Raw genomic sequence first — 20549 nt, 5'->3', positions numbered from 1 at the left:
TTATATAACACAAGGTTTAAATTTAATGCATAGGCAGGCAACTTTTTTTTTAACATTTATGAAAATTAACTTTTCTTTTCAGCACAACAGGTGCAGCACAAATTGTTTCTTTGGACAGAAAGCAAGCATCTTGGATATTAAAAAAAATTACAAGTTTATTTTTAAATAGGAAATCTCTTAAATCCCTCGTTGAGTGTACATCTTAAAATGTGCATGGATGTTGTCCTGCTGCATTGTGGGAGATTTTAGGTCCTTCCCCACTCACCCATCCACAGCCACGATCTGATCAAATCCTATATTCGCTTCTCCGTGACGATCGTTTCCATTCGTCTGTGCGTTCGATCGACTGAAGCTGCTCCGCTTACACCTAAAAGACGCTCGATCCACTTTCCCGAGCGAGGAAGCCTCCACCTCTCACCTGTGAAGTGTGCACACGTTCAGGCAAACATGAAAGAAAGATGCCACACAAAGAGTGTAATTGAAACAGAGGGGTGGGACCTCGCTTTGCGACTTCAAAGCGTTCCCTTATTTTCCGGCAAAATTGGTTCAAGGATTTCTTTTTTTTTTCCTCCAGTGCTCGGCTGCCGCTTCCCCCGCTTTTTTTTTTTTCTTTCTTCATTTTGTGGAAATTCAAATGCCCTGAGCACTCTCTGTTCGCTTCATCAATCTACTGAGTGATCTCTCTCTCCCAGTGTCTGTCACCTGTTAGCGACGGTAACAAGCCAACTCTCCGAGCAGATGGTGGACTCGCTTAATTGACGCGTCTCGCCAGATGAAGAGCGAAAGATAATTGAGATCGAAAGAATAGAAACGTTAGAGAGACAACAAAATAGAGATTCATCTGCCTGACGCTGTTGTTTCCCTTCATATCGACAAAACTTTGGAGCTCTCTGACTTTGAATGGATTTTCTTGCCCAGGAGAAGATTTCTTCAGTAACAAAGAAAGTTGTTGTTTTTTTTTTAAAGAAGAAAACAAATGTTTTTAAGAAGTTTGCCAACTGCAAATGTACGGAGCCTTCAACATGAGAAACCATTTTTCCATTATCCCTTGTGTTGTCTCAGGGTCAAGGTGACCCGAACAGATTTGTTTCAGGTCCTTCGGGTCACCTTGACCTAGAGAGAACACAAGGGATACCACAAACACATTTCTTTTCGGGCCTTCGGGTCACCTAGACTCAGAGACAACACAAGGGATACCACCAACACTTTTGTTTCAGGTCCTTCGGGTCACCTTGACCCTGACATAACACAAGGTATAACACAACCACATTTGTTTCCGGTCCATCGGGTCACCTTGACCCAGAGAGAACACAAGGGATACCACAAACACATTTGTTTCAGGTCCTTCAGGTCACCTTGACCCAGAGACAAAACAAGAGATACCACAAAACACATTTGTTTTCGGGCCTTCCGGTCACCTTACCCAGAGACCACACAAGGGATACCTCAAACACATTTGATTTTGCACCTCCGGCTCACCTTGACCAAGAGACCACACAAGGGATACCACAACTATATTTGTTTTTCCGGTCCATCGGGTCACCTTGACCCAGAAACAAAATAATGGATACCACAAACACATTTGTTTTTGGAGCTTCCGGTCACCTTCAATTCAATTCAATTAAATTAAATTTTATTTAAAGTGTCTTATCATAACAAAGTTATCTCGAGACACGGTTGAAGTAAGACTATAGTTGATTAAGGAAAAACAGATCCCAGCAATTCAACAAGAGACAACACAAGGGGTACCACAACTACATTTGTTTTCGTGCCTTCGGGTCACCTTGACCCAGTGACCAATTAGAAAAAATAAATGTTTTCCATTTTGCTTGTTGGTCAAAACTAATCTGAAATACCTACATGTGTTTGCTTTGAAATTCTAAAAACGATCAATCTTGAAACTTGACTAGAAAACTTTTGACTTTCTCATGTATTGACTGAGAAGCTTGGTCGTCTGTGAGAGGCTCAGTTAAGATGTCTCAGGTCTCTCAGGAGCAGCAAACCACCAATAAAGCAGCTGTTAGAAAAGTCAATTTTCTAACTGAAGACTCTTTCCACACAGAGTCAAAACATATGATTCTTCACACAAAACCAATAATCAGAGCCAAACATGTAATAGAACATTAACTCAACCATGTGCTGTATTGAGTTACCATTGTATTACCTTTTTTTTTTTAAACAAAATATAAAATGTTGAAGCGGACTGACACCTCTGGTACAAATGATGCAGTATTTTTATATATTTAATGATGTTGTTGTTTTTTTCTCAGGGTCAAGTCATGTTTCGAAACGGCGAGAGGATGGGGACGATCAAATTCAACCAATTTCAAGGTAACTTTTTTTTTTTCCTGCTGTGATCAAAGGAGTTTAGAAAAAAGATCACAAGAGGTGGAAAGAGTTTGACAAAGTGTTTTCAGTGGGCGGAGCTTGAGATCATTTTCTAATGCAAATGTTTCAATGAAAATAGTTTTGTACAAACAAACACACTGATGATACAATAGAGTCACAACATCTTTTTAACACACACTGGTCAAAGAGCTGCTGGTCATAATTATTTGGCTTTTATCAGATGAACGTCCTGCTGTTGTGAGACACACTTGTTCTCTTGGGTTTATCATGAACCCCCGGTCGGAGAAGAGACCCTGAGATTGCATCTATGTTTAGGGATTTCCCGACTCCGAGGCTCCCCGAGATGTTCTCTGCTTATCTGCGTCAGTGCAGAGCGTTTCTTCTCCTCCGAGGGTTCTATCTTCGCTGTGAGAGTCGTTCTTCTATGTGATGACGACAGGAAGGTTGACGTGTTCAGGCTCAGGTGCATGTAGTGTTTTCGGTGTCGTCCAATCACACGATCAGGAGGAAAATCATGTTCGCTGTTACAGTTGTTTATACTTTATTTAATTATCGACTTGATCTCTTGCTATGATTTACTCTTGTTTCTTTACTATTCAATAAAAAAATGTTGCTTTAATCAAAAAATAAATGTTGAGATTTAAAAAAAAAGGTTCTTCAATAAATATTATATTGTGTTTTAAAACTTTGTTTACATCAATCAAACAAAAAAACATAATAATAACTTGGATCGCAATAATTTAAAAAATTCAAATTCACAGCTTTTTTTACCTCAATAAAAAAAATTTTAAAACTGTTTTAGTTTAATCAAACAAAAATGATTTCGAAACTTTTTTTACTCCAATAAAAAACAAGTCTTTAAAACGTTTTTACTGAAATCAAACTATAAAACTTTTTTCGCCTCAATGAAAATAATTTTTTCACTGAAAAAAACGGTTTCCTGCGTAAATAAAACAAATGACTTTAATTATTTTTTACTTCAATCAAGCAAAAACATTTTTTTTAATCATGCTTCATTTTTTAATTTTTTTTTTTTCTACTTTTTATTGAACGAAGATTAAAAAATAACTTCCTTCATATCTCAAAGAATTTTTTTCCGGGCCCCCGGGTCACCTTGACCCAGAGACAACACAAGGTATACCACAGATATATTTGTTTTCAGTCCACTGGGTCACATTGACCCAGAGACAACACAAGGTATACCACAGATATATTTGTTTTCAGTCCACTGGGTCACCTTGACCCAGAGACAACACAAGGTATACCACAGATATATTTGTTTTCAGTCAACTGGGTCACATTGACCCAGAGACAACACAAGGTATACCACAGATATATTTGTTTTCAGTCCACTGGGTCACATTGACCCAGAGACAACACAAGGTATACCACAGATATATTTGTTTTCAGTCCACTGGGTCACATTGACCCAGAGACAACACAAGGGTGAAAAACAGACTCATACTTCTAATTAAGTAAATATACATTTAGTTTGACCCGTGACTTGAAATACTAAAGAAATGTGTCCTCTTGTGGGATTCAGTTTGACAACTGTGCTCTAGAGGATGCACTTCTTAGCAGCTAAATGTTTAACAAGCTAATTAATATCTAGATTATGCACAAGTTCCTGAGCTGTTAAACTTCTAGTGTAACTTATTCAACCACTCTTGTACGACACTGTTCTCTATCCGCTCCACGCTTTAAAAATATCTTCTTATTTTGTTTAAGTTCATTTTAAATGAAAGTATTTTCCTTTTTCTGCTCCTTCTCTCCGTCGTTGTCGTGTCACTCATGGATGTGTCACGGCGGACGTCAGCACTGAGAATATGTTAAGAGGCTGTGATCCTGCACTCGACCCGTTCATCTGTTCCCAGACGATGCTTCACATCCACCTGTCAGACGCTCTCAGCTCCAGTCACGAGAGACGAGTCGCGGCCACAGGCCTCCATCACGAGAGTCCGAATGTTACATAAGAGAAAGAAACGGAAAAAGGCTTTTGGTTCACACCTGAAATTTAGATCCTTTGTTATTAAGCTACAGAAACACATGAATCCATGAATAAACTCGGTCGAAACAGGATGTTGAGGTGACTCAAGGGTGAAAATGGATATTTCGGTCAAAGCTCAAACTTTAGAAGCAGATTTATTCCTGTTTTTTCTTGCATTTGACATTTGAAGTTTTAATTATTTATTGTTTTTAATTTTATTTTCTTTAAGCATTACATTTTTTATTATATATATAATAGATAATGTAATGCTTAAAAAAAATATATATATATATAAAATAGAAAATGTAATGCTTAAAAAAATACATATATATATATATATATATATATATATATATATATATATATATATATATATATATATATATATATAAAATAGAAAATGTAAAGCTTATATATTTTTTTTGTAGTAATTTAATATTTAGTTAAATGCTCTAATTACAATAATTCAAAAATATATTGTTTTTAATTTAAACCTATTGGTACATTAGTACCATCAAATAATACTGAATATTAAAGACTATGAATTAAAATATATGGAATTTAGAAGTTTTATTTTATTATTGGAATAAAAATATAAAACTTTGTTTTTGTTACTTATTAAAACTATTCCAATTTTAAAATTAAATCATTGAAACAAACACCAAAGTCAACCTTTTAATATATAAATGATATTATTATAATATATAAATATATATGTTTTTTTAATCCATCTAATGCCTTAACCCTTCTCCGGGTCATTGTGACCCAGAGGCCCGAAAACAAATGTGTTTGTAAACTTTAATAACAAACTTATTTAACTACAAACCATTTGTATTTTTGGGGCCTCTGGGTCACATTGACCCTGAGATAACGCAAGAAAATAATACGTTTCTACAATTAAAACTAAATTGGACCCTTCAATATTCTAAAAATACTGATATACTTTGTGATTCCTGTCAACCTGAAGTCGGTTGTTATTCTCAAAACAAAACTTTTACGGATTCATATTTTATTATTCCAAAATTCCTCCTAACATCAGGAAACTTTGCGACCCTAAAAGTCAGTTCCTACAATAAACTTTTTCTCGATGACTCTCCGACACAATCAGAATAATGTTTCATTTCTCTCTGCTCTCGCCGCCGGTCCCTGATGAACAATCTCACCGACGCGAGCTCAGGAACAAAAGCCGCCTGTTTGTCGGACAAGGTCGTACCTGCTGCAGCGCTGCACCAAAGGGACGCATCATTGTTCCCAAAAAAGAATAGGCTATAATCTAAAATTGCCTTCTTGAAGCAGGAAACGGGGAAAAAGGGGTGCGATAATAATGCATATTGCAGTCTGTTTTTAACAAGATTTGGATGTTTATTGCTTTTCTTTTTTCTTCCCCTCGGTGAAGGAACGTTGTGATGATTGGGCGTCAAATATAAGAGCCTTCGTGTGTTTATGTTCATAAGAGGTTTGATCTAATATAGAGTCTGTACGGAGGGAAAATGTCGAAAAAATCCACCTTTTCACAACATGATGAGACGAGCACGCTTGGTTTCTTCGAATTAAGGATTTCCTGCTGGTTAAAATGTCATTATGCTAATGTGGGTTTCAGTGAGAGCTTTTTTTAAATGTCAACTTTTGGTCTGGGTTTTTAAAAAAAAAACAAAAAAGAATCTGTTTCCAAAAAAAAATGTCTCTTGATCCTGATGTGCTCGTCTCAACAGAGGGCCGCGAGGTGAAGGTGGGAGAATACAACGCCATCGCAGACGTGCTGGACCTCATCAATAACTCCATCAGGTTTCAAGGTACAAACAGAATGATAGAGTTAGAAGGTGTGTGTGTGTGTGTGTGTCTGAGAGAGAGTGGATTAATTAAATTCAACTTTATTCAAAGTGTCATGACAAAGAGATTTGAAGACACTAAACAGTTGAAACAACACTTTATAAGAGAAGAGAAAAACAGGCACCAGCCAATCACAATGAACGACAGTGGCAAGAAAAATGTCCTTTTAACAGTAAGTAAGTAAGTAAGTAAGTAAGTAAGTAATATTTATTTATATAGCGCTTTTCCAGACCAGGGTCACAAAGCGCTTTAACAATCAAAACAATACCCAAAAAAGTACATACTTTAAAGATCAAGATAATACTGAGAACAACACAGGAGTTCCAGAAAATCAAGGAAAAGCCTGAACAAATAGAAACGTCTTAAGATGTTCTTAAAGGAGTCAGTAGATCCATCAAGCGCAAAGAGAGAGGAAGATCGTTCCAAAGCTTAGGAGCAACAGCCTGAAAAGATTTCTCTCCTCTGGTCCTGAGCCGTGTGCGTGGAACCATAAGTAGATTCTGATCCACAGACCTCAGAGCCCGAGCTGGGGTGTAAGGCTGGATCAGATCAGTGATGTAAGGAGGAGCCTGACCATGAATAGCTCTGAAAGTAAGAACCAGAATTTTAAAGTTGATCCTGAAAGAAACTGGAAGCCAGTGAAGAGTTTTAAGGACCGGAGAAATGTGAGTTCTTCTACTTGAGCGAGTCAGAATTCTCGCTGCAGAGTTCTGAATCAACTGCAGGCGAGACAGATCCTTCTTGTTAAGACATGAAAACAAACTGTTACAATAGTCCAGACGAGAAGAAACAAACGCATGGATTACAAGCTCCAGATCATGTTCCGACAACATTTTCCTAAGTTTGGAGATTTTTCTCAGTTGAAGGAAACAGTTTCTGGTCAGTTTTCTTCAGTGTCGAACAAGAGACATGTCTTTATCAAACACCCAGGTTTCTCAGGCTCAGTTTGACAGACTGACCTAAGTCACCAAAGTACTGTCTCAACCCTGGAACCTTATCATCAGGAGCAATCACCAGAGTTTCAGTTTTGTCCACATTTAGCTGTAGAGTGTAGAGTGTAGACAGAAACCTTGAGCAGAACCAGACTTGTGGTGTGTCACAAAGCGCACACATACACCTAATATTTTGAGTACACAAGTGCGTTCACACTGAGAAGTGTGCGGAAATGTTGTGCACTATGCACTCAAATGGCCAGGACAATTGAGTGTGGATCGATGGACACTTTCCACCCTCAACGAACGGCCGCCGTTTTAGTGACACTAAATGGAAGCTACGTCACTGAGGACGCGTCTTCGGAGCAGATACAGGCGTAAATGTCTCGAGAAAACACTTATTATATCACAAAACAACACAACAACAATAATAACACAATGAAACACATCTTAATAACTTGTTTCAATTGGAGAAAAGCGATGTCAAGTGTCGCTGATAGTGTTCAGTACTATCCTGTCGAAATGTGTGCACTGCGTGAGTAAGTGCACTGTCTTATAGTGTACTTTAAAGCAGTGCATTTAGATAAGTCTGCGATTTGTGACACAGCATTGGTTTGACTGGAAAACGTATGGTTCAAGAAGGGATGATGGGAGATTTCTCCCTCAAGTGTTCAAGACTTATAAATATGAATGTTTTGAATGATTTAAAGAGCTCTTTAAATCATTCAAAAGGTATTTCCACATGTTTCCATATACGTTTTCAATTGTCAGTAAACAAGGTTAGAAAAGTATTTCAGGTCCGTCTGAACATTCATTTTTGTCTAATATTTGACGTATAGGAACATTCTTCTTATGTGCCTTATTTCGTGGTTAAAACCATCAAAGGTATTCACAGAAAGTGTGAATTCGTGACGGTCTAGTCTCCAGACACAACAGCTGGAGTGCGAGGCAACCTCATTATAGTTTGCGTTTTGACGCAAGATCATCAACAGCTTTTGAAACTGCGACGAAGATATAACAGCGAACTAACAGCCCTGAACTTCAGAAAGGATTCCGACAGAAATGTAAACTCAAATTAACATCTTTCTCTTCTGACTTTACACCAGATGTATTTTGTTTTTTGTTTCCATTAATTTAGTAAGTCAGAGAAGTCGCTTTGCTACAAATTAACAGTTCGCCTCAGATTGTTACAAATGTTCACGCCGTCAATATTGTGTTTGGAGAGGTGTCTAGGAATGTGTCTTCATTATCCTTTATTTGTTGATGACACCATTCATTGTATCGCTGGTGTTAAGAATATCAAATATGTGTGTGTCAACACAATGGAAAGATGTTTTTAGTGAAGTTAATAATGAGTGTTTCTACTTCCTGACAGGTGTGGAACCCCCCAAGGATCGTACGTTTGTACGTCTGCAGCGTCGCCACATCAACGTCCCCCTCTACAGCATCCTGTCCACCATCACCATCCTGGGCATGCTCATGGCCGGAGCCTTCCTGTTCTTCAACATCAAGAACCGGAATCACAGGTGAGTGTCGTATACGTGACGTGCTCGCGGATTCTGGTTTTTACCACTTCAATCCTCTTCGTTTCCTCCAGACTGATCAAGATGTCCAGTCCGTACATGAACAACCTGATCATCCTGGGGGGGATGCTGTCCTACGCCTCCATCTTCCTGTTCGGCCTGGACGGAGGATTCGTCTCCGATAAAGAGTTCGAGACTCTCTGCACGGTGAGTTTCCACCAATATTAATTATCTTATGTGTCCAACCTTGAACTAAGCAATGTTGACACCCACTTAAAATACAACATTTTTTGATGACTGTGTCATCACTTATTTATCAGTTTGAGCTCTATCGTATAAATAGTTTTCGGGTAGTTTAATTTGCTGATTTGAGTTTGAAATCGGAAAAAAGGGAAGGAAAAATTGACTTTTTGTTAGGACGCCTCTTGTGCTCAACAATGCAGCAATAAAACAAAAGAAAACAAACTTAACTTGAGATAATTGTGTGTTTGTTCACTTAATCCACGTTTTAGAATGGACCTTCCATTGCTATGCTTCAAGTTAAAAGGTCATTTTAGCTGGAAGCTAACCAGCAACCTACTTTCTCTGGGTCATGTTAAAATATATATATTTTTTTCCATCTCTATTTTTCCTTTGTATCTTTTAAACTTCTAGATCGACCTGCTCAAATACGGCCCATGAGCCTAATGGAGTTCACTTGAGGTCCGAGTCAAACTATAAGACTGATCAAACTACATTTTTTGGGGTTATTTTTTCTTTTGTTGTTGTTTCGACTTTGGTGAGTAGTTCCTGTTCCTCAAAATAATGGGAGTAAAGGACTAAAATATTTTGTGAAAAGTTCTTTGATATCTAATTTATGTGTTAAGATAACACATTAAAAAAATGTACATACTATCAACACAACTATTTTCATGTTATTCCTGAAAACATTACATTTTCTTCCCATTTTGTCCTTTTTTCTTACCTCTTTTTCATATATATATATATATTTCATTTTTCCAGTCTTTCTGTAACTTTAAAGGCTCCTAGCAACAGTAGCGGTATATATATTGTGGCTCTTTTATTAATTTAATTGACAAAGTTTTCTCTAGTTTAATAGAAATTAAGCAAACTGATCAGGAAGTTCATCAAATGTTCTTACCCGAGTTTAATAATATTATCTCAGTGATTGTATTTCTAATCTCTAAAGGACTGAAATTAAGTTTTTGGGTTCAAACCTTGAATCAAGCATAATTTGGATTTTTTTTATTTAATTAGAAAAGTGATCTGTTTTACTTACAACGTTACTTTTCTGTTTAGTCGTGTCAGCATTTTTAAGGATGGTTTAAAGTTAAATGTGGGTATTAAGATGACCTTGAGTCGATGTTTAGTGCAAAAATTTGGAGTAATATAATCAACGTCTTGTGAAACTACGACAAAGACATAACAGCGAACTAACAGCTCACTTCTTCCGAAAGGATTCAGGCGAACTCTGTTTTCTTCTCACTTGTACAAGCAAAACATGTGACTTTAAACCAGATCTGATCGCTATTCTTTGTTCAATTTAAAATGTAAAGTGCGATTCTGAATCTAAAACAAACTGCTTAATAACCTCATTGGTTTTCTAAATAAAAAAGCATATAGTTATTACTAAATATTAAGTATGTATTTAAGGTCATTAAAGCTCCATTATTACAAAATGACTCAGTTTGTCATTCCCACAAAATGTTTCTAAAGGTTCGAGATCGTCAATATACCATAATAATTGCAATGAAAACCTCCATAATTAAGTTGAATCAAGTCTAATTATGAAAGTACGTCCGAGAGGGAGCTGATAGGATCGCTCTCCTTGGATTTGGCGTCTGCACGGAGCACATTATGCTTCCACCCTGAGGTGGCGCGACCGCCTGACTTTATGTCCGGCCTGATTAATTATAGAGTTTCTGATTACAGCGATAACTGTCGACAAAACTCCCCGGCGGTGATGTCTGACCAGGCACACGTCCTGCTATCCGCGGGAAAAATCTCCAGACCGAGGTCAAGCTTCTTAAGAGAAAAACCAGAGGAATCAAACTAGCCAAGCGTCTGCGGGTGCAACCGAGGGAATGCAGGAAAAAAGTGGAGGCAGTCATAGCTTAAGACGTTTCTGGAGGACCCTGGAGAAATGGTTGCAAACGGCAACCAATTAAACGTACTGTGTTTTTTTTTTTCCTCATCGACTAAAACAAAAGGGTCTTGTTCATTTGTCCTCGTATGATACGAACAAACTGGTGACTACAGAATCCCGCGCACTGTTGATTTTCCTCACAGCTTTGTTGAAACCCGAGCGGCTCAAAGTAGAAAAAAAAAAACATCTTTTGTGCTCAATCAGTAGGTGGTCTGTTTTTATTTTAATTAGGATAAAATGTTCTCTTGAGTGTGACAGCTTCCGTGGCCCAGGACATTCTCCCACGGCTCAGCGCGAAGAGCAAAGAAAATAAACCTGACAGCTCTATATATTTTTAGAAACTCTCCAACGACGCTTCTTCTTCGAGACGTCGCGTGTTGTCCTTGATCACTTGGATTAAGATATATCGACGATATCGTTCCTGTGTTCCGCTCACAGGTCCGGACGTGGATCCTCATCGTCGGGTACACCACAGCCTTCGGCGCCATGTTTGCAAAGACCTGGAGGGTGCACGCCATCTTCAAGAATGTCAAGATGAAGAAGAAGGTAAGGATTGATGCCACATCTTTGCTTAGAAGAGGTTTTTTAAACATGCACACATCCACATACACTTAGTGTAAAAGGTATTTACTCCTTAAAAAAGTAGAACATTGACAGTTTAAGATTGTAGATTGTAGTTCTGCTGGCCTTAAGGATCTCTCAGTTTTAAAGGGAAAGTTCACCCAAAATTCAAACTTCACTCATTTTCTACTCACCCTGATATCGACTAAGGGTTATTTTCAGAGTCATCTGTGTCTTTCTAGAGTTATAGACAAAAATGTTTGTTCATTTTAATGTAGCGACTGGAGCTCAGTTGTCTTCGTCTTCATCTTGGTCCAAAAAGACATTTAAAAACATCCAAATGCCTCCATACTTCTCGTATGTAACTCTCCTCTTGGCTACTGCTACTGTTTTGATGTACACCACAGATTCATTCATATTATATCTATACTTACTATTTTGGGACTGTCTTGATGTTGTCTTGATCTTGACACTATCCATTCTTGGTACTGTCTTGGTATAAGCTTGGCTTGTAACCAGTCTAACAAACGACCTTCCTCTCTTGTTACGTGGCCTTGTTGGTGTTGGAAAGGTACACCAAATTAGCCACATAGCTTCTTCATACTTGGCTCAGCCTTTTCACCGATTTCAATTTCTTGCAGTACCTGTGATGACCATAGGTATCAACTGTGTAGGTTCTCATTCATCCAGGTCATTGGTATCCAAAGGGTTCCAAAGGGAGGCAACTAAACTGTGTACAGTTTTTTGTCAGGCCGGGGTTCAAGACCGGACTGAATTAAAGCAATAAAATTACAAGTATATTTGTATTTTTCCTTGATTCTTGTAAGCAAGGTGACTCAGAGAAAACACCATGAATCTCAATCAAAACTGCTAGACATGAACAGAGAAAGCAAACACAAAACAGACTGAGGCAAAATACCTCCAAAACAAAGACAAAACTACAACAATGATTTCGCCCTCTTCATAGAAGAAAGACAATGGCAATAAACTAAACTTCTCAGGCACTCAGGCAATAAAAAACTTTGCAACAAAAATGTGTCCAAAGAGGATGAAGAAAAAGACTGTAAATTTGTTATAAAGTACTTTTATTTACAAACTAAAGTCACTTACTTGGCAGGATAAAAAGAAACAGAAATACAAACACTAGCCAAGGAAGACAGAGGCTGTGTCCCAAATCGCGCACTTATCCGAGTGCACTGGTTTATAGTACACATTCAAATGGTGCATGTGCTGGGCCAGTGCGCACATTTTCGAGAGATAGTACTGTTTCAAATCAAACTCTTCTGCTACACACTTATCTCGCAACCAGAAGTTGAAACACTATCGTCGACACTTTACAGCAGTTTTCGCCAATTGAAACAAGTTATTAAGTTGTGGTTCATTGTGTTATTATTGTTGTTTTGTGGTAAAATTAGTGTTTTCTCGAGACATTTACGCCAGTATCTGCTCTGAAGACGTGTCGTCAGTGACGTAGCTTCAGTTTAGCTTCATCTACGTCACTAAGATGGCGGCCGTTGAGGGTGGAAAGTGTCCATCGATCCACACTCAATTTTCTGGCCATTTGAGTGCACCAATTGAGTGCTCATTACTACATTTTCGCACACTGCTCATTGGGACGCACTAGAGGAGGGGCAAATGACTACTGTTGGACAGTTTTAGGGAGACCCAAAGTACCATTCATTTCTGGGGTATCAGAGAAGTTTAGGGTAATGTTAAGCAAACACTAGATTCCTGTTCAATGAATAAATGCTATAAAGCAGAAGCTGCTCCAAACTAACAGAGCAGTGTGGTGTTTACTGTCCAGTACAACGAGCCCAAACCTGTACATCGAGGAAACAAAACAATCACATCACAAGGGTATTGGTTTAACACTGGAGAGCCATCTCCTGGGTAGAAGATCAGACTGTCCATCTCCACTTAAACACCTAATCTTTTGTGGAGATGAATTCACAGGTGCTGGCCAGAGATGGGGGGTCTGTAGACGTCTCAGTCACTTACGATGCTGAGCTAACATCCACAATATGATGGTCACACCTCACTGGACAGTGAGAGCAGACGACCCTCTCTAGTGCTGTGTCTCACATCGCGTCCTTCTCTTAGTGCACTGGAGGTTAGTATGCATCAGGATAGTGTACATACTAACTAGTAACTAATTCTTGACAGATAGTATGTCTCAAATCAAACTCTGCTGCTACACACTAACAGGAAATGACGCGACAGCTTCTTCTTCTACTACTATTTAACGATGATTTCAACCAGCTGTAGGAACACTAGCGACACCTGCTGGCAGCACGTTTGGTTTGGATCAAGAAATATGAGAAACAAAATATTTGCGAGATATTTACGCCGGTATCAGCACCGAAGACGTGTGTCATCCTCCTGCTGCTGGCTGAAAATACACCTGTAAGTATATAAATATATATGTATATATATATGTAAAACGTAACTTCCGTTTACAACGTCACTAAGATGGAGCCGTTTAGTGTCGATAGTTTCCATCGATCCATACTCAGTTTTGTGGGCGTTTTAGTGACAGTTTAGTGTGTATGGAGCACTACATTTCACATACTAAGAATTGAGACGCACTCAAAATACTAAGTTAAAGTACGCAAGTATGCGATTTGAGACACAACCCTCAGTTGACCTCTGTGACGACAGAACCACCGCCACTGATAAAGTTCTTACCGAGTGACTATCAGTCCAAGATAATATTTCTAACAGTGAACCAGGCTTTACTCAAACTTACTTCAGAAGTTGAAACAGCTTAATGAACATTTGACACAATCTGTTTCGTTTTTGGCCGAGTATTTAAAAAAGGAATCTGAGCTCGCCGACAGTCGGAGCTTAGTCCTTTATTGTATTTATAGATCATACTCCTCCTCTCTAATTTCTCTCCCTCTCGTTTCGACGCACAGTAAGCGTGGGCGGCGAGAGCCAGAGAGAGGGATCTGGGAGGATCAAGGAGTTGGAGGTTGAAGGGGAGAAGTGGCAGCGACGAGGCAGCAGCAGAAGGTGGAAGGCAAAGGAGAAGCCGTCGAAAACAGAAGACAAACAATGGGCCACATACGGAGGGTTGAGCCGTTTGGAAGAGGCGAGGCAGTCCAGAGGGTCGGGCGCGAGAACAAGACGAGAAAACATGTTTGAGAATCCGAGACTTAGCATGGAGTCCAAAAGATAACTTTTTTTTTTCCAATGATAAATCAAGTGCATTATAAGTTACAGCTCGTGTTGACGATATTCAATCTCGGATAGAATCAAAAGCAGTCGTAAATTTAAACATGTTATTAAATCATTTATATAGACTATTAAATACTCAACATTTAGGTTGTCCAAAATAAAACACCAAAAATGCATTTATCAGAGAGACCATAGTTGCTGGAGATAATGTTTTTAAAATTTTTTTTTTTATAAATGATGCCTTATTTCCCTAATTGAAAAAACTCACTTTAGAAAAAAAATTGGATGATAAATGAATGTTTTTTTTTTACCAATGTAAAGATTAAAAAAACATTCTCATGTTTAGAATATAAGGTAAATTATAAATAAAATAAAATGTTTAAAAGAGAATGAATTTTCAACTTGTTTTTAAAAAATATACATATTTTTAACTACATAATAGATGTTTTGTCAGAATTTGATTAATCTAATGTGAATAAATATTTATTAAAAATGGTATAAAGATGGTAAAACCAGCCTTATCGCTTAGCGTATCATGGTAATGATTGAAAAATCCCACAGTTCAACTCCTAAAAAGAAAGATATATAATTATATGAATCCTCACTTATCTCTGAAGTTACAGACGAATATATATGGCCTGTAACAATATTATATAAATAATAATTTAGGTGTGTCTTTAACTCTGTCTGTGTGTGATATTTATGCCTTATAGGCGAATTACTTGACAGAATAGCTTAAATATTGTCATGTAAGCTTCTGATCTCTTGATCAGGTCGAGGGAAAGAGGGCACAAGGGGGGCAAAATAATAGCATAAAAATTCAAATATGTCCATTTTTTATTACATTTATAGTATATTTATTACACAATACATAGACAATATATTTACAGATCATTTTGTTTATTATAGGGGACAGACAATAGTGTAGAAGAGTCCAAATGCAGCCTAATATGAGGAAGTCAAAACATAATAAAAGGGTTTTAGATGAGGAGGGAAACTCGATCAGGTCAAAGATAAGGGCGTTTAAGACCCAAATATGCTGTATTTCTTCTCTTTTTGCTACTCTAACATCACTTTCATGGAGTCCTAATACTGGAAAAGTGACACTTAATTTCTATCTAGTATTACTGAATCTATATTCCTTTTCACTGGCGTAAAACAATTCCTACGAGTGACATTCAATGATGAGCGACTACACACAGGACTTTCTCTCTTAGCCAGTACAGCTCACTTCCTCGACGACCACTCACTTCTCCGTCTGGTTTCGACGAGCCACTTAGAGAAGGCAGATTACAAATGGTGGCTCTGTTCAATGAGGTTACACGCTTAGCAGGCTGTGGCCATCACTCCTCAGCGATACAGACATTGTCGTTTCAAAAATGAATACACACACACACACACACACAACTGAACCCAGATGTTCATCTCTGACTAACATCCAGTCGTTCTCTTGCAGCTCCTGCGTCTGTCACAGATTTATTTTCATAAATTACTCTTAATTATTTCTATTGGTTTCTACAAAAAAACTGTCATGTATTCACAGAGATAAACAGAACAAATATAATACTTGCTTGTGCAGTTGTTGATGGTAGATGAACCACAATAATAACGATATGTGCCTGAATCTTAACCCTTGTGTTGTCTCAGGGTCAAGTTGAACCGGAGGCCCGAAAATAAATGCGTTTGTCGTATACCTTGTGTTGTCTCTGAGTCAAGGTGAACGACCTCCCTGACTTCCAGAAATACATATGCAGTGGTGGAGGTTGTTCATTTTTACCCAGAGATAACTCAAGGGATACCACATAAACGTATGTTTTTTTAGGCCTTCGGGTCACCTTGACCCTGAGACAACATAAGGGATACAACAAACACATTTGTTTATGGGCCTTTGGGTCACCTTGACCCAGAGATAAAAGAAGGGTTAATAAAATCATCTCTTGAAGCCATTATGTGTCATATTTAAAGTTTATTTAATAGTTTTTTTGCTGAAGTTAATGGGTTAAAAGGAAATTTAGTTCAAATAAAATCGACTTAATAATTCATTACTTTTATCAAAGTTTTTTATTTCATTTTAACATCCTATTCCATGACAAAGCCAGATATTTACTTGTGATTAATGTGTTGTTGGCTTTGACAATTAAAGGTAAGGTTTGGTTGTCAGTCCTTAATTTTTTATTAAACTTCTGAATCTGATTTGCATCAAAAGAAAATGCAAAAACAAATAAAAAATACAAGTAAATTAAAAAGAAAATAGGAGCTGAAACCATTAACTCTGACATGTCCTTCCGGCAAAGACAAAAGGTTAAACTTTCCAAAATACATTTCAAGTAAAATTCTTTTTAAAAGTCTGGCGAATTGGTGACCCCGGAACTAGTTGTATGCTCCAGTAGAAGAACTCACATTTCTCTGATCCTTAAATCTCTTCACTGGCTGCCAGTTTCCTTCAGGATCAACTTTAAAATTCTGGTTCTTACTTTCAGATCTATTCATGGTCAGACCTTCCATCAGTGATCTGATCCAGACTTATACCCCAGCTCGGGCTCTGAGGTCTGTGGATCAGAATCTGCTGATGGTTCCTGAACACCATGAAGTAATAATACTGGTTACTAGTGTGAGATGTTGTGGAGACGTGTGTAATGCTTCTCTTTACTGGAAAGTAGAAAGCAAAGCAGGGACACAGGATTTTTGGTTTACAAAATAAAACAGGAAGTCTGGTGTGTAACGATAAAATGATATGTTGTAAAAAACTAAGGTGAATGAGTTTCTTCCAAGTATAGAGTAGAAAATAAAGAAGACATTCAAATGATTTCTGAGCTGAGTGGGAGAATATAGTTGAGCTGAGAAGTTCAGGAGTCATGAATTAATTTAAGTAAAGTCTATCTCTTCTGAAGGCCCAACGTCTGATGGAATTCTCTGAAAATTAATCATGTTTACTCTTGGTTTGTGGACTCGAAGAGAGAGAAAATAGTGGATTCATGTCACCAATTTGAGGAGATTAGAAGCAAAATGTATTCTCAATTAAACTCCTGCTGAGTTCAATTAAAATTAAATTTAAAATTTGAGATTTTAACCTTTAGAAGACAACTGAGCTCCAGTCGCTACATTAAAATGAACAAACATTTTTGTCTATAACTCCTAAAAGGAGCAGATTACTCTGAAAATAATTCCAACTCTTTGTCAACATGAGGGTGAGTAGAAACGAGAAAATGATTTTAGGTGAACTATCACTTTAAGATTTGATTTCCTCTGAAAGCTTTTGTCATCTTTTTATGCATTAAGATAGTTCTTTACGCTGCCATCGCCAACATCTCACCATCCATTAAAGGGAATGTTAATCCAAACCTTCACTACTCAGAAATTGAGATAAATTGTGCTACAAAAAAGCTTAAAATATAGACTTATTCAAGCTTTTTTTTGGTAACAATTCCTCTCGTTGAGGCTTCAATACAAGATGTACGTTACAGACGAGCAGTGTGGAGGTATTTGGATGTTTTTAAGTTCGTTTTGGACGAAGTGGGAGACAACTGAGCTCCAGTCGCTACATTAAAATGAACAAACATTTTTGTCTATAACTCTAAAAAAGAACCGATTACTCTGAAAATAATCTCAACCCTTAGTCGACATGAGGGTGAGTAGAAAATGAGTGTATTTTAGTGAACTATCATGTTAAGATTTTATTTCCTCTGAAAGCTTTTGTCATATCTTTATGCATTAATATAGTTCTTTACGCTGCCGTCTCCAACATCTCACCATCCACTAATTGTGTGGGTACTGTCGCTTTAACTGAACTTGTATCGCAATATTAAACATTCATTTTCTCATATAAACAAGGCAAACTTTAATCATAGGTTTTTACAAGGGAACAGTTCTTGGGTACAAACTGTTTTCTACTGTCCGATCCACCGTACTGTAACGTTTTCAAAGAGTTTTTGTTCCTGTATTTGTATTAATTCAACGTCGGCACATCAAAGACGGCAGATGAAAAAACCAAGAGTCCACTGACGCATCTCTTCCCGAGAGGATGGAGACCTATGGAGCCGGTCGGGGGGTTCATCCCGGCCCCTGTGATCCCTGTGAGCCTGACCTTTCCTTTGAACCCCGGCACCAAACAGTCAAACCCTAATAAACAAAGATCATAGGCAGGTCGTGGTTTTCATCCGCCTTAAGGTCACGGTTCAAAGGAAGCTCTTTATTGGTTCGCTCTCTAACAACGTTTTAGAAATATCGCCGAAGACTTCCGTGGCAAGTTGGCAGTTTTTTTTCTCCCCCCGTCACAGCACGAGGTTAATTGCTGCGCAAAAAAAAACAACCACCGAAATGAGTTCTTGATTAAAGGGTTTTCGAATGAAATCCGCGAATCAAGTAACAGCCAGAGTCGACATTATCACAATGTTTAACAACCTGTGTAATTTAAAAAGCATGTTTCGGGAGACGAGTCCCGCGGAGAAAACATCTGGGAATCAGGTTTTGAAATAAACATCCGACCATTTCTCTTCCCCTGCAGATCATAAAGGACCAGAAGCTGTTGATTATCGTCGGCGGGATGCTGCTCATCGACCTGTGCATCCTCATATGCTGGCAGATCGTGGACCCTCTGAAAAGGACGGTGGAAGAATACAGCTTGGAGGTGAGTTTGCACTTTTTCTTTTTTTTTCCGACAGATCGGCTCTCGGCGTCGATGCCACTCGAAAGCGATTGTTGCCACTTTTCATCTCTTTATTAATAGAAGTCGCTATTTTCGGCTCTTTTGGTTATCAAAAGGCTTCTGTTCGAGCGACTCCGCTGCTAGAGTTTGTTTCGGGGGGTTTGGACCTGGGCCACCCGGCGCCTGCTGGGTTCCTCCCAGAGTCCAGACATTCGCCAGCTTGAATGTGAGAAACCGCCAAGGCCTCGTTGGGAAGTAGAGACGGAAAAAACTCTCTCGCTCCGGTCGATGTGAACTTTTGCGTGATTGTTTGGAGTCGACTGATTTCGCCGGTTCATTATCCGCAGCACGAACATTGCTAACTCATCCGGAGTCCAACCGTGATTTTGCACATTTGGACCATGATACCGTTTCTGTTTGGACACAGAGAAAACTCTGAATAAGAAGTGATTTTGTTCCTTCGTTATCTCGTTTAAATGTGGGTTGAATTGAGTTGTGAATCATTTTTCCAAACCTTTTCTTAGGAGTAACCAAGAGTTATTCGTTCTGAGGCCCCTTGAGTCGCCAACCTCTACTTTTCTATAAGAAGAAGGAGTTAGTTTTGTGTTTGTGAGGTGACATATGAAAATGTCAATCATGGGATATAGACGATGGATGTTCGATGAGTTTGCACATTTTTGTGTACATTCAATTTACACATTTGTGTGTGTGCGATGAGTTTGCACATTTGTTGTGTGTACAATGAATTTGCACATTTTTGTCTGTTAGGTATTTTGAGTGTGTAAGATAAGTTTGCACATTTTTGCGTACATTCAGTTTACACATTTTTGTGTGTGCGATGAGTTTGCACATTCGTTGTGTGTACAATGAGTTTGCACATTTTTGTGTGTTAGGTATTTTGAGTGTGTAAGATAAGTTTGCACATTTATGTGTGTACATTCAGTTAACACATTTTTGTGTGTGCGATGAGTTTGCACATTTGTTGTGTGTACAATGAGTTTGCACATCTTTGTCTGTTAGGTATTTTGAGTGTGTAAGATAAGTTTGCACATTTATGTGTGTACATTCAGTTTACACATTTTTGTGTGTGCGATGAGTTTGCACATTTGTTGTGTGTACAATGAGTTTGCACATTTTTGTCTGATAGATGAGTTTGCACATTTGTTGTGTGTACAATGAGTTTGCACATTTTTGTCTGTTAGGTATTTTGAGTGTGTAAGATAAGTTTGCACATTTATGTGTGTACATTCAGTTTACACATTTTTGTGTGTGCGATGAGTTTGCACATTTGTTGTGTGTACAATGAGTTTGCACATTTTTGTCTGTTAGGTATTTTGAGTGTGTAAGATAAGTTTGCACATTTATGTGTGTACATTCAGTTTACACATTTTTGTGTGTG

The 20549-nt window shown here is 38.1% G+C and overlaps 1 protein-coding gene across 1 annotated transcript in view; it reads left to right on the top strand.

Moving 5' to 3' along the window:
- The window catches only part of gabbr2 (gamma-aminobutyric acid (GABA) B receptor, 2), a 247522-nt gene that overhangs the window by 158758 nt on the left and 68215 nt on the right, over positions 1-20549 (top strand). The window contains exons 8-13 of the mRNA XM_087786379.1: positions 2271-2331; positions 6049-6129; positions 8474-8624; positions 8696-8828; positions 11206-11313; positions 19010-19132. Coding sequence (XP_087642505.1) covers positions 2271-2331; positions 6049-6129; positions 8474-8624; positions 8696-8828; positions 11206-11313; positions 19010-19132 — 657 coding nt within the window. The remainder of the gene's footprint in view (positions 1-2270; positions 2332-6048; positions 6130-8473; positions 8625-8695; positions 8829-11205; positions 11314-19009; positions 19133-20549) is intronic.

This window comes from Callionymus lyra, chromosome 3 (assembly GCF_982586985.1).
Source record: "Callionymus lyra chromosome 3, fCalLyr1.hap1.1, whole genome shotgun sequence".
NCBI lineage: Eukaryota > Metazoa > Chordata > Actinopteri > Syngnathiformes > Callionymidae > Callionymus > Callionymus lyra.
Note: the sequence above shows the minus strand (reverse complement) of the source record. Positions and strands in the feature narration are given on the sequence as shown.